This window comes from Choloepus didactylus, chromosome 17 (genome assembly GCF_015220235.1).
Source record: "Choloepus didactylus isolate mChoDid1 chromosome 17, mChoDid1.pri, whole genome shotgun sequence".
Taxonomy (NCBI): domain Eukaryota; kingdom Metazoa; phylum Chordata; class Mammalia; order Pilosa; family Megalonychidae; genus Choloepus; species Choloepus didactylus.
Window position 1 is genome coordinate 59,399,340 of NC_051323.1, and position 13,064 is coordinate 59,412,403.

The window sequence follows — 13,064 nt, forward strand, 5'->3', positions numbered from 1 at the left end:
TAGGTCTGGCAGCACACACAACAAGGAGGGTCAGCCTGGTTACTAGTCACTTTTGAATAATCAAAATTGAGTTATGTAATTTTTTTCCTTATATTTTCTTAATTTAGAAGCTGAACCATACCCTTATTTCCAATTCAGTCAAGACTGTATCTTTCTGACACAAATACAAAATCTCAAGAAATGTAAAGGTTTCCATCACCACTGAATCCTCTCTTTTATCACTTTTAGACAATAAATCAGCACACCTAAAGATTCCACAAAGTTGTAATTATGTGATTTTTTCCCTCTGTTTTGACTAAGTTTTTCCAAACAATGATCCAATTCATATTAGGCTGAGAGAGAATAATAAGCCCTATGCTAAAAAGCTAACTATAATTTATTTGTTCTTTGGGCCGAAATACCTCAAGAATAATAAGAATAGTAAATTCAACTGTAACTAGGCCTAAAGAAACAGGGAACTTTTTATTTAATAATATGCCTTTCAGATAGCTCAAAACATTTGGGAAAAGTACAAAACCAGACTGTTAGCCAAAAAACAGAAATTTATTTTAAAAACTGAATATTTTGCTTTCAGACACACAGGTATAAGAGAAATTCCAGAAGGTGAAAGCACCTTTTCAAGGAACTATTGCCAGAATGTTCAATACTGGTTTCGAAATTGGTTGCTTAGGTCTTGGAGCTCTTTGACTATGGTGTCCATAGCCGCTATTTCATCAGTTAACTCCCTGGAAATTTCTCCACTTGCTACATCTGTAAAAAGTTGCTGCAATATAAAAAACAAAGAACTATCAAAACAATTGCCAAAGCCTTTTTAAATAAAAGAGATAGAAAGCATAGAATTAAAATGACCGTTGATAATAGCACCACAACATTATAGTAGCAGTGGTAGCGTTTGTTCAGTTCACCATCCCGAAAATGTACAAGCTGCAACAATTAAACAACGAATCAGAATGACACACCTGCCTGAACTTGTAAATTTAAATGAGCTCTGCTCTTCAAAGTGCTTGCTTTCAATATTGATTAGTCATATCACGGTCACAGGTTGGTTTTTGGATGAAGAAACATTATTCATCCAAACAAAACAAATCTATTTGTTGCATGTGCAAGCAAAACAAATACATTTTATATCCAAGTTCATATAAATCATACTGTTTATGCTAATTATTTTAACATCAATTTTGGCTTAGGCCTCTGAGGCTCTAAGGTTATCAAGATCTGATAAAAGCAAAAAACAAACAAACAAAAACAAGCAAAAAAACCCCCAACAACATCAAATAATAACAAATAGGCCCTGCCCCATAAAAGGAATTGCCTTGAGAGGCTTATTGCAACATACTCCAAATATGCTACTATAGCCAAAAACATTTTGGATGTCTCTCTAGGAACTGCCTGCTGAGCCAGTATAGACACCCAAGAAAAGCAGCCTCAGGATTTTATGACCACATTTTGTGCACATGTGTGTGTGTGTGTGTGTGTGTATTTTAATCAGAAATGGTATTACTAAGCTTACCATGTAGCTCTTTCATTAGACTTGACTGGATGATTTGTTTACAAAAATCAAATTTACTGTTAAAATATCACTACCACCAATGATAGCATTACTGAGATAAGTTTAGAGTTTCACATAGCAATTTTTAGAGCAAAGAGCATTCACTTGAGTTCAGAACTTCAAGAATGTTTAATAAAATTGTGTCACCTTACTTTGTAGTAACATCTTGTACAGCATCTCATAACAGAACAACAGAAGAACTCCTGCAGTGTGCTTAACATAGAAAACATCTTTTAGGAAACTAACTGACCAACATAGTAATTTTTAAAAAATGAAGAATTACAGTGCTTGTAAACAGAATCTGCATCACTTTCTTATAAGGTAAAGTGGAGACAGAGAGAAACTGGTGCTTAGAAAGGATAAATAGGATAAAAATGTTGCTGAGGGTTCCAAAACAGGCCAGGCTCCAGGCTCAGCACTCCTTGCAAACCTCAGAACTCCTCTGATGCTCTTCACCACAAACTTGCACAATGACAAGGGCGTAGGAGTTACTCTGTCCTGCTGGAGCAAGACTAGGTGACTTGTTACATAAATGTCTAGGTTCTAGCTTCTTTCCACTAAGTCCCTGGCTTGGCAAGAAAAGAGCAAAAATTCGTGCAAGCCAAGCCTATTGCAAACTATTTAAACACTACCTTAATTCATTTTTATCTTTTAAAGTGTTCTAAACAAGTGGGTTATTTTGGAATTCAATTCAATAAAGTGGAAAAGTCATATGATCCACTCCAAAATCAAAGATTTCCGAATTTTATATGAAAAAAGGCAATTCAAAGGAAGTATTGGGAGGTGATTTTTCTATTTTTCGATGATCCAAATCTAATGAGAACAAAATTTAAATGCAGATGATGCCCAGAACCCATGAATCTTGGAGACGATTGTATGAAAAAGTAGCTTATGAGGGGTGACAATGTGATTGGGAAAGCCATGTGGACTACACTCCCCTTTCTCCAGAGTATGGATGAATGAGTAGAAAAATGGGGGCAAAAAAAAAAAAAAAAAAAAAAAAAGGCACCCAGTATTCTTTTTTACTGTAATTTTTATTCTTATTAGTTTTGTGTGTGTGGTAATGAAAACGTTCAAAAATTAATTTTGGTGATGAACGCACAACTATATAATAGTACTGTGAACAACTGAATGTACGCTTTTTATGACTGCATGGTATGTGAATATATCTCAATAAATGAATTTAAAAAAATGCAGATGATGTTCTGAGGCTTCATTTTCAATGTCTGGAGATCTATCATAATATGGAAGGATGCACAGTATCTGCACAAATAAGACTACATAAGTCATGTAAGCATAGATGTAATATAATGGTAATGACTTATAAGAAAAAGCTTTGCACAGAGGTAAGGGAAGAAAGGCATTTTGAAAAGGCAAATACAAACAGAACATAAAACATATACAGATAAAACATACATTTTCAAACTTAGTTGGAAAGAGTTAATAACATTACAATACAGGCAGTAAGACAGTATGGTACACATTAGCATGTTAAGCTTGACGGAAATTGAACTGCCTTAATAAAATTGTAATTTCATCTTATTTTTATAACATTACTAAAAACAAATGGCATATAAACATTATACAAGTTCTTTTTCTGTGTGTACATTAAGCAAAATTTTCTATGACTTTCAAGATTTGGATATATAAAATACCTTTTCTTTGTGACATTACCAAATAACATCTCTAGTTTAAAAGTTAAATTTAAATAGTGCATTTGAATTTGAGAAACACGCCTTAATTCCCCAAACAAATGCAGCAAATAAAGGCTATTTTAAAGAAGTATTTAAAAATTGTTGGGTTGGGAAATTACTTTATTGAATTGCAACAAGCATTAACTAGAAAAAAAGTTACAGAAGAGAACAGAGTAGAAAATTGACCAGGGCGTACTGAATGCAGTGAAGCAGTCCTTTGTTAAACGTTTGTATATGTGTATATACACATTTGCATGTGTATGTATGTACTTGGTCATTGCTGGAGACTGAATCATGCTCCCCAAAAAAGACATTTTCAAATCTTAGTCTAAGTCCTTATGGGTATGAGCCCATTTGTAAATATGACCTTTGGAAGATGTTATTAGTTAAGGTATGGACAAACTGAATCAGGGTTGATCTTAAATCTGTATGACTGGACACCATATAAAGAGAGGAAATTTGGGTACAGTCAATAGAAGCCAGAAGTCAGACAGAACTCTAGGAGCAACCCATGTGAAGGAGACTGAGATATAAGCCAAGGAGACCCAAGGATTGCATTAAGCCAGCCCCAGAACACTAGAGTTTTCAGGGAGAAAGCATGGTCTGTTAACACCTTGATTTTGGACTTCTAGCCTGCAAACAATGAGATAATAAATTCCTGTTGTTAAGGTAACCAGTGTATTTGTCATAGCATCTCGTGTTACAAAATGCATTTTTCACAATGGGTCTGGTCAAAAATCTGAAACATGATGTTGTAACGGCCCCTTTTAGCTCTAAGATACTAAATCTTTAGAGTAATGATGTTAAGAACTTCAGATACTTATTTTTATCTTTTAATTCATCATCTGATTTAACAAATTTTATAGAGACATATACAAATTAAATTACCTTCCAGGCCTCAAATTGTCCCGCTAACACAGATAAACAATAAGTGCTCAATAATGTTTGCCATGATAATGTCAAAAAGACAAAGGAAGGAAAAGAGAACAAAAAATTAAAATACCACAGTAACCTATGGAATGAAATGAGCCAGCATTGCTGAGTGACAAGAAAATGATTTGAAATGGTTCTGTTGTATCTAAATTAAAATGCTCAGTAGAAGCAATGTTTTCTTCCTTTAAGAATAATGTAAGAAAGGGTTTGTTTTTTATGTGAATCATATTGTAAAACTAAAAAAAATAAAAAAGGAACCACTTTGAGCACCGCCTAACAGGGGAACGATTATTGTAATGGTCCCTAGATTGTAAGATCTTACAGCAGTCACATCTATTCCTGAATTGTAACGGCTATCTCCAAACGCTGAGATGCCGATCCCTTTGTGTATAGCCTGACTGATCTCTGGAACATTGCGTATCTCTGTGACACATGAAACTCAGAGCTAGAGCTTGGCAGATATGAATATCAGTATTAATGCATACAGCAACTGATAAAAAAAAAAAAAAGAAAAAAAAAAAAAGCTGAAAAAGAGCCCAAACTTCAATTAGAGATATGGATGAAGCAGATCTGGTTAAGACTAGGGCAAATTGGGCCAAAGGGTAAAGGTTGAAACTGACTATGTGTTAAAACTTCAACATCCATGTGAGACCAAGGGAAGAGATGTTTATTTGATGTACAATCTATATTTTCTAAACAATATAACTTCTACAGTTTGTTCAAACACCACCATTACACGGAACTTTGAATAGGAAGTGAGATATGGTAGGTTTGTATAGGTTAGAGTGAAACAGCAACACATCCCAAAGTAATGTGGGCAGAGAATACGAATATATATGCAGGGTCCCCCTGAGGAGCTGGGGGAAAATACAGAAGTGTTGGACTCCCTCATCTGGATTGTTGCTGATGTTCTCACAAACACGGGGGACTGATGGCTTGACATGATGAGCCCTCTGTCTTGGGGCTTACCCTTATGAAGCTTGTTACTGCAAAGGAGAGGCTAAACCTCCTTGTGATTGCGCCTAAGAGTCTCCCTGAGTGTCTCTTAGTTGCTCAGATGTGTTACTCTCTGTCTAACTAAGCCACCTTGGCAGGTGATCTCACTGCCCTCCCCGCTACGTGGGACCTGACTCCCAGGGGTGTAAATCTCCCTGGCACCACAGGATATGACTCCCGGAGATGAATCTGGACCTTGCATCATGGGATTGAGAACATCTTCTTGACCAAAAGGGGGATGTGAAATGAAACAAAATAAAGCTTCAGTGGCTGAGAGATTTCAAATGGAGTCGAGAAGTCACTCTTGTGGACGTTCTTACGCACTATATAGATAGTGATTTTAATGTATTGGAATAGCTAGAAGTAAATACCTGAAACTATCAAACTGCAACCCAGTAGCCTTGACTATTGAAGATGATTGTATAACAACGTAGCTTACGAGGGATGACAGTGTGATCGTGGAAACCTTGTGGATGGTACTCCCTTTATCCAATGTATGGATGAGTAGAAAAATGGGAAAAAAGAGGGTGGGGGGGGATGATTTGGGTGTTCTTTTTTACTTTTATTTTTTATTCTTATTTGGATTCTTTCTGGTGTAAGGAAAGTGTTCAAAAATAGACTGGGGTGATGAATGCATAACTATATAATGGTACTGTGAACAGTTGATTGTATACCATAGATGATTGTATGGTATGTGAACATATCTCAATAAAACTGAATTTAATTAAAAAAAAAAAAAAGGAACCACTTTAACAGTCTTTAGCACCTCTAGAAAAAAGGAGCAGATTCAAGGAGGAGACAGCTGTGGCTGATAATATAATTATCACAAGAAGGGGAGGAGTATAGCCTGAAGGAAGAAATAATCATGTACGAACAGGTTAGTGAGCTAACCAAAGCTAGGAAACTTTACTTGTAATTTGGGGAAAAGAGTCACAGAAAAAAGCTTGATTCTTTGACTTTGAGGGAAACATGCTGAGAGAAACATGATTCTGAAGTTGTGCTGGCAGACTGGAGAAGTACAGTTCTGGGTAAATTGTAGAAACCTGATTCTGGCATGCAGCTAAGTAAGGGTAATAAAGTGAATTAATTACCTAAAGAGGTAACAATAACACCTGGATCTGAAAAGATCAACTAATTAATAAAAAGGACTATTCTGGAAAGGTTTTTATACATGTCCAAAAATGGTCTCCACGTGCTACAGACCTGCTCTCAGAAGTGAGCCAAAATTAGTTTGCCACCCAAGATTAAATAATACAGGCAAGTAAAGATTAGGAAAGAAAGTACTAAATTGTGCTAGAAGTTATATTCCTTTAAATTTTGCTTCCAGAGGACTAATCCAAATTTGGCTGTACATTAGAATCACCTGGGAGATTTAATACAGATTTCCCAGGCTCCACCCCAGATACATCTCTGTATCTGTCAGGGTTAGAGCCCCTGCTTCTGCTTGATTCTTGGGCATCCCCCTTGCAGCTCTGGTCTGCAGGCTGGTATGTGGGAACTGAAGGTTTATTTTAGTTATCGAATCTGAGTAACTCATCTACCATAACACTTTTTTTTTTTTTTTTGTCAAATACATATACCAAGTATTTAATATTTTTATCTGGATCAATTCTTTACTTAAATAAAATTATTTTTAAAGGAAACATTATATAGTTACCATAAATGGAGAATAAGTTATAATATCCATGAAACTGTAGGTCTGATGTGTCAGTTACTCTTTATCTAACAGGCATTGAAATAAACATACATTAAAATCAGAATGTTTACTCAAGTACTACCAGTGGGATGTATTCCACACTTTGGGAAAAGTGAAAATAAATAGGTAGAGCATTGTTTTAATTTAATTTTTAAACATCATTCAGTGTGTGAAGTAAAGAATTATTTCTATGACTCCCAAGAAACCTGAGTTTAGGGTGGCCCAGCCACTGGGGCAATAATATAGTCACTAGCACATCCAACCACATAGGGGGCTGTTATTGAAAACATACTGTGGGCTTAAAATTACCCTTGATTTAAAAGAAGATTTAAGAGCAGTAAGTTGATAGTAAGACTTTTTCCTATGACAATTCTAATTGATTCACATTTCAGTCTCACCTTTGCTTTAGATAACAAACCCCGTAAATTGAGCCGAACTGAAGAAAGCACTTGTACAGCCTCTTGGGGACTGGATTTGTTTTTACTGCATTTTACAGCCACTGGAAGATAAAAATGGGGGGAAATATCCATTAAAAATAAGTAAGATTTTAAAATTGTAAATTAAATTTAATAAAAAAATTTATAGTTAAAAAGCAAGTATTTATTTAGGATCAGACTTTAGAAATATTTCTACATGTAAAGTTCTGTTTTTAAAAAGGGATAATAATTATGTGCACAACTCTGCCTTTTATCCTTCAAGACAATTTAATGCTAAAAGGGGGATTTTTGAGGAAAATGGGTGATTTTTGGTGAGTTATACAGATCATTGGGAAGACATGCCAAATACACACACAACATGCATACATTGAGGAGACAAAATCTTACTGAAGACAAGGTGCCCACAGAGGGCAAGAACAGATGTGGCTCATGTTGGTGGGGCCTCCCACAGTGCCCAGAGTCTCCAGCAGAGACTCACGACTCCTGCTGACGCTGGCCCAAGGAACAAGGTACTGACTTGCCAGAAGTGTACGGCTCAATTCCTAATGCTTTTTTTTCTCTTTCTGCCATTTTTTATTTACAATTTGTGTTCAAGGCAAATCAATTCTATAACATGAGAAGTTACTATGAATCAAAGCATAGATACACAAACACAATACACAATCCCAAACAGATGTATAGCATTCAGATGTGAAGCAAAAGAGAGAGTGTTCACTTACACACACAGTAGTTTGAGATGTTAGATCTGGTTATTCCCATGCAGATGTCTGAAGACGGAAAAAAATGACAGGATAGCAAGACTACTGTGGCCATATTAGATGCTGGAACACCTAAGCATCAGTGTGTGACTATGCAAACAAAAAACTTCATGGGGTGATGGGGTATCTATTTTTAAAAAGGTTTCTGTGCTTTGAGGCAGTTGTAAGGGATTTACTTTCCAGAATCAAGATGACTTTAGGTTTAGGTCCAAGTTCTAACTATCTAAAAATATTAACTGACACAGAAAGTATTCCAAATGTGGCTATTCTGATTCATGAAGTTAAAAAAAAAATTTATTTACAGAAAGTGTATAAATTTTTTGCAAATTTAATGCAGGATAAGTTCCAGCCTTCACTTCCCAAATACTGGATTTACATTACTTTTGGCTCCTTCACATTTGTCTTTTAAATGTCAAGACCTGTAGATTTTACTTTCAAAATGATCACTTATTAAATTGTGAAAAGTATTCAACATATGCAGAAACAAAAAAGCAGCACTTTGAAATTGGCTGAGGTCAATGCACTTCTACTCTTTGGAATCAGCTTAGCTAAATGAATCTGGTGATGTTGTTGGATGGGAATGTAATGCGAAATGCCTACCATTTGATTTTTTTTTTTTTTTTTTTGCATTTTGAAAAAATTGTGATTGTTCACATACCATACAATTATCCAAAGATCCAAAGTATACAATCAATTGCCCCCAGTACCATCATACAGCTGTGCATCCATCACTACAATTAACTTTTTTCAATTTTTAGAACATTTTCATTACTCCAGAAAATCAAGACAAAAAAAGGAAACTCAAATCCTTCCATATCCCTAACCATACCCCCTCCATTGCTGACTCATAGTATTGGTATAGTCAACCAATTGGTTTAGTAGATACCAATACTATATATTGGTATAGTATATTTGTTACTGTTGATGAAAGAATGTTAAAATACTACTAACTGTAGTATATAGTCTGTAATAGGTATAGTTTTTCCCATATGGCCCTCTATTATTATCTTCTAGTTACAGTGTCATACATTTATTCTGGTTCATGAAAGAGATTTCTAATATTTCTACAGTTAATCACAGACATTGCCCACCACTGGGTTCATTGTTTTATATTTTCCCATCTTTTAACCCCCAGCTTTCCTTCTGGTGACATATGTGACTCTGAGCTTCCCCTTTCCACCACATTCACGCACCATTCAGCACTGTTAGTTATTCTCACAATGTGTTACCATTACCTCTGTTCATTTCACACATTTAAGTCCAACCTAGCTGAACATTTGGCTCACAATAAGCAACCAGTCCCCATTCTTTAGCCTCGTTCTATATCCTGGTAACTTCTATTTTATATCTATGAGTTTACATATTACAATTGGTTCATACAGTGAGACCCTGCAATATTTGTCCTTATGTGTCTGACCCAATTCACTCAATACAGTGCCCTCAAGGTTTCTTCATCAATCCCCCTTTTTAAAGATGGTTTTGTTCACACACCATACATTCCGTCCTAAGTAAACAACTGATGGTTCCCTGTATAGTCACATATTTATGTAGTCACCACCCTCACCATTATCTATATAAGGACATCTCCATTTCTTCCACAAAGCAGGAGGAAGAGTCAAAAAGTTAGAGAAACAAAAGAAAAAGAAAAAAGAAAGAGGAAAAATAAAAACAAAAAACAAACATGACAGCTAGGAAGCAACAAAAGGAAAGATACCATTAAACTAAAGTAGAATAAAGAGTCAGACAACATTACCAATGCCAAGAGTCCCATACCCCTCCCTTAGGCCCCCCTTTTATATGTATTTAGCTTTGGTATATTGCCTTTGTTACATTAAGGGAAGCATAGTACAATGTTTCTGTTAATTATAGTCTCCAGTTTACATTAATTGTATTTTCCCCCCAACAACTCCCTGTTTTTAACACCTTGCAAGGTTGACATTCATTTGTTCTCCCTCATGAAAAAACATAGCTGTACAATTTATCACAATTGTTGAACACTCTAGGATTCACTGAGTTATACAGTCCCAGTCTTTGTCTTTCCTTTTTCCTTCTGGTATCCCTCATGCTCCTAATCTTCCTCTTTCAACCATACTCACAGTCATCTTTGTTCAGTGTACTTACATTGCTGTGCTACCATCACCCAAATTTGTGTTCTAAACCTCTCACTCCTGTCTTTTCCTATCTGTCTGTAGTGCTCCCTTTAGTATTTCCTGTAGAGCAGGTATCTCGTTCACAAACTCTGTCATTGTCTGTTTGTCAGAGAATATTTTGAACTCTCCCTCATATCTGAAGGGCAGTTTTGCCAAATATAGGATTCTTTGTTGGCAGTTTTTCTCTTTCAGTATCTTAAATATATCACCCCACTTCCTTCTTGTCTCCATGGTTTCTGTTGAGAAATCTGCACACAGTCTTATGAAGTTTCCTTTGTACATGAGGGATCGCCTTTCTCTTGCTGCTTTCAGGATTCTCTCTTTGTCTTTGCCGTTTGATAATCAGATTATTAAGTGTCTTGGCATAGGCCTGTTCAGATGTATTCTGTTTGGGATATACTGCGCTTCTTGGATCTGTAATTTTATGCCTTTCATAAGAGATGGGAAATTTTCATTGATTATTTCCTCTGTTATTGCTTCTACCCCTTGTCCCTTCTCTTCTCCTTCTGGGACACCCATGACACATACATTTATGCATTTCATATGTCATTGATCATATTTTTCCATTCTTTTCCCTATCTGTTCTTTTGTGTGTAGGCTTTCAGGTATCTTGTTCTCCAGTTCCTGAGTGTTTTCTTCTGCCTCTTGAGATCTGCTCAGGTATCTTGTTCTCCAGTTCCTGAGTGTTTTCTTCTGCCTCTTGAGATCTGCTCTTGTATGTTTCCATTATGTCTTTCATCTCGTGTTGTGTCTTTCATTTCCCTAGATTCTGCCAGTTATTTTTTCGAACTTTCAATTTCTACTTTATATATGCCAAGTGTTTTCTTCATAGCCTTCATCTCTTTTGCCATATCTTCCCTAAACTTTCTGAATTGATTTAGCATTAGTTGTTTCAATTCCTATATCTCAGTTGAAGTGTATGTTTGTTCCTTTGACTGTGACATAACTTTGCTTTTCTTAGTGTAGGTTGTAGTTTTCTGTTGTCTAGGCATCTGGTTTCCTTGGTTACGCCAGTCAGGTTTTCCAGACCAGTACAGGATTAGGTCCCTGAAGGAAGAAATATTCAGTATACGGTCTCCCTGAGGGTGTGTCTTAGAGGATTGACACATACTGTGAGGCCTCAAGCATAGTGCTTTTCTGCCCAGCAGGTGGTGCCTGTCAGCCTGTCACTCCTGACTGGTGTAAGGAGGTGTGGCACATGGCTGTTCTGAATGGAAGGCGGGTAGTAGATCTGGGCACACCTTTTCCTCTTAGGGAAGATACGCCCCCTTGGGAGTTTTCATTTGACTATAAACAGGTTCTTTGTCTATAAATAGGTTCTTTGTCTCTTTAAGTCTGCTGTCTCCACCCTTGTCTGGGTCAGAGCACGGCGAACTCAAAATGGCTGAGGCTTTCTCTACTGCAGAGCACTGTAAGCTGAAAATGGCTGAGGCTTTCTCCCCTGAGCTGTTAAGGTTGAAAGAAAGAAAAAGGGACAGAAAACCCCCTTTCAGGATCAGTCCATGGCCCACAGTTTCACATGTTGGCCAGAGATAGCACCTGGTCCTCTGGGCTCCCCCTCCCAAGACAGAGAAGTCCCCTGGCTCTTCAAGGTGAGTCATCACTAAAAGCCTCTGTCTGCTTGTTGGGGATTTTCAGCTTGCATTGATCAGTCCATGTTTGCCAATTAAAACTCTAGTTGGAGCTGGCCTGAGGTATATTCACTTGTTCAGAGAGTGCTGCTGTCTATCACAGCGAGGCTTTGCAGTTTGGGCTGCCATGGGGGAAGGGGGCTCCCAGCTGGGATCTGCAGTTTCTACTCACAGATTCCACGCTGCGATCTCAGGCATTCCTCCCAGTCCAGGTTGGTGTATGATGTGTGGACCGTCATGCTTGTCCCCTAGCAGTTATTCCAGATCATTTACTAGTTGTTTCTGGTAACATGGGGAACTGACGAACTTCCTCTCCTCTCTATGCTGCCATCTTCTTCCATCCCTCCCTACCACTTGATTTTAAAAGTATATAAGCAAGATTTATTTGTTACATTTGCAGTGGGGGGTAGATTCCAATACATCATTGTACTGGCACATCAATTACTATATAAAAAGTCAAATACAATGTCAAATTCAAAGCCTCAGAAGTAAGAGTTCAGTTCCCAAGAGAACAGTGATAGCTTAACAATGTAAAACTTTTGCCTAGAGTTTATCAGCATTAAATTAGTATTGATGAAACAATACATGGGGAATTTACATTAACACCTGGAGGTTCCTTCTAACGTACATATAAATAGAATCATGGAAGCTTTTATATTACCTAATCATGTCATGGCTTTTCTATATATTTAATGCACAAAATGAACCCTGAATCTCCACTCCACACCCCATTGTTTCCCTCTTGATAAGACAAAATCTGTTTCTCTAGGTAGAGTGTTAAGTGTCTGTATATCTTAAGTCACATTTAAGGAAATCATCTCTTCATTTTGGATGTTGTGCCTCTATATCTTCTACATGAAACTCCAGCAGATTTAATATTGGCATTCATCATCTAGTCAAATCCTTCACATGTTCTTCAAACCAGACAAATTTGGGATTCTCAACATTTGCTGTATCAATAAGCTACAGAACCAGTAGATTTGATAAAGACCTGTTTTTTTCCTTGCCACACTGGACTTCAGATACCGTTTGAAATGGGTTCAGAAGATGGCGAAGCATAGTTGTTTCATGGCCTGAGTCCCAGTAGAGATGTAAGAGGGAGAGTGAGACCATGAGAAGGCTGACCATAGACTGTGGGGCACTGCCACCTCCTGGGATGGTGGCATTGGCTGGACTTGGGGCAGCTGAGGTATTCTGGGAGGAATTATTTGAAAATGTTA

At 36.9% G+C, this 13,064-nt stretch overlaps 1 protein-coding gene across 1 annotated transcript in view; it reads right to left on the minus strand.

Annotated features, from left to right (window-relative positions):
• Positions 1-524: 524 nt before the first annotated feature.
• Positions 525-13,064, minus strand: part of TTC27 (tetratricopeptide repeat domain 27) — a 202,183-nt gene continuing 189,643 nt past the window's right edge. The window contains exons 19-20 of the mRNA XM_037806843.1: positions 7,267-7,367; positions 525-763 (exon numbers count right to left, since the gene is read on the minus strand). Coding sequence (XP_037662771.1) covers positions 641-763; positions 7,267-7,367 — 224 coding nt within the window. The 3' untranslated portion in view covers positions 525-640. The remainder of the gene's footprint in view (positions 764-7,266; positions 7,368-13,064) is intronic.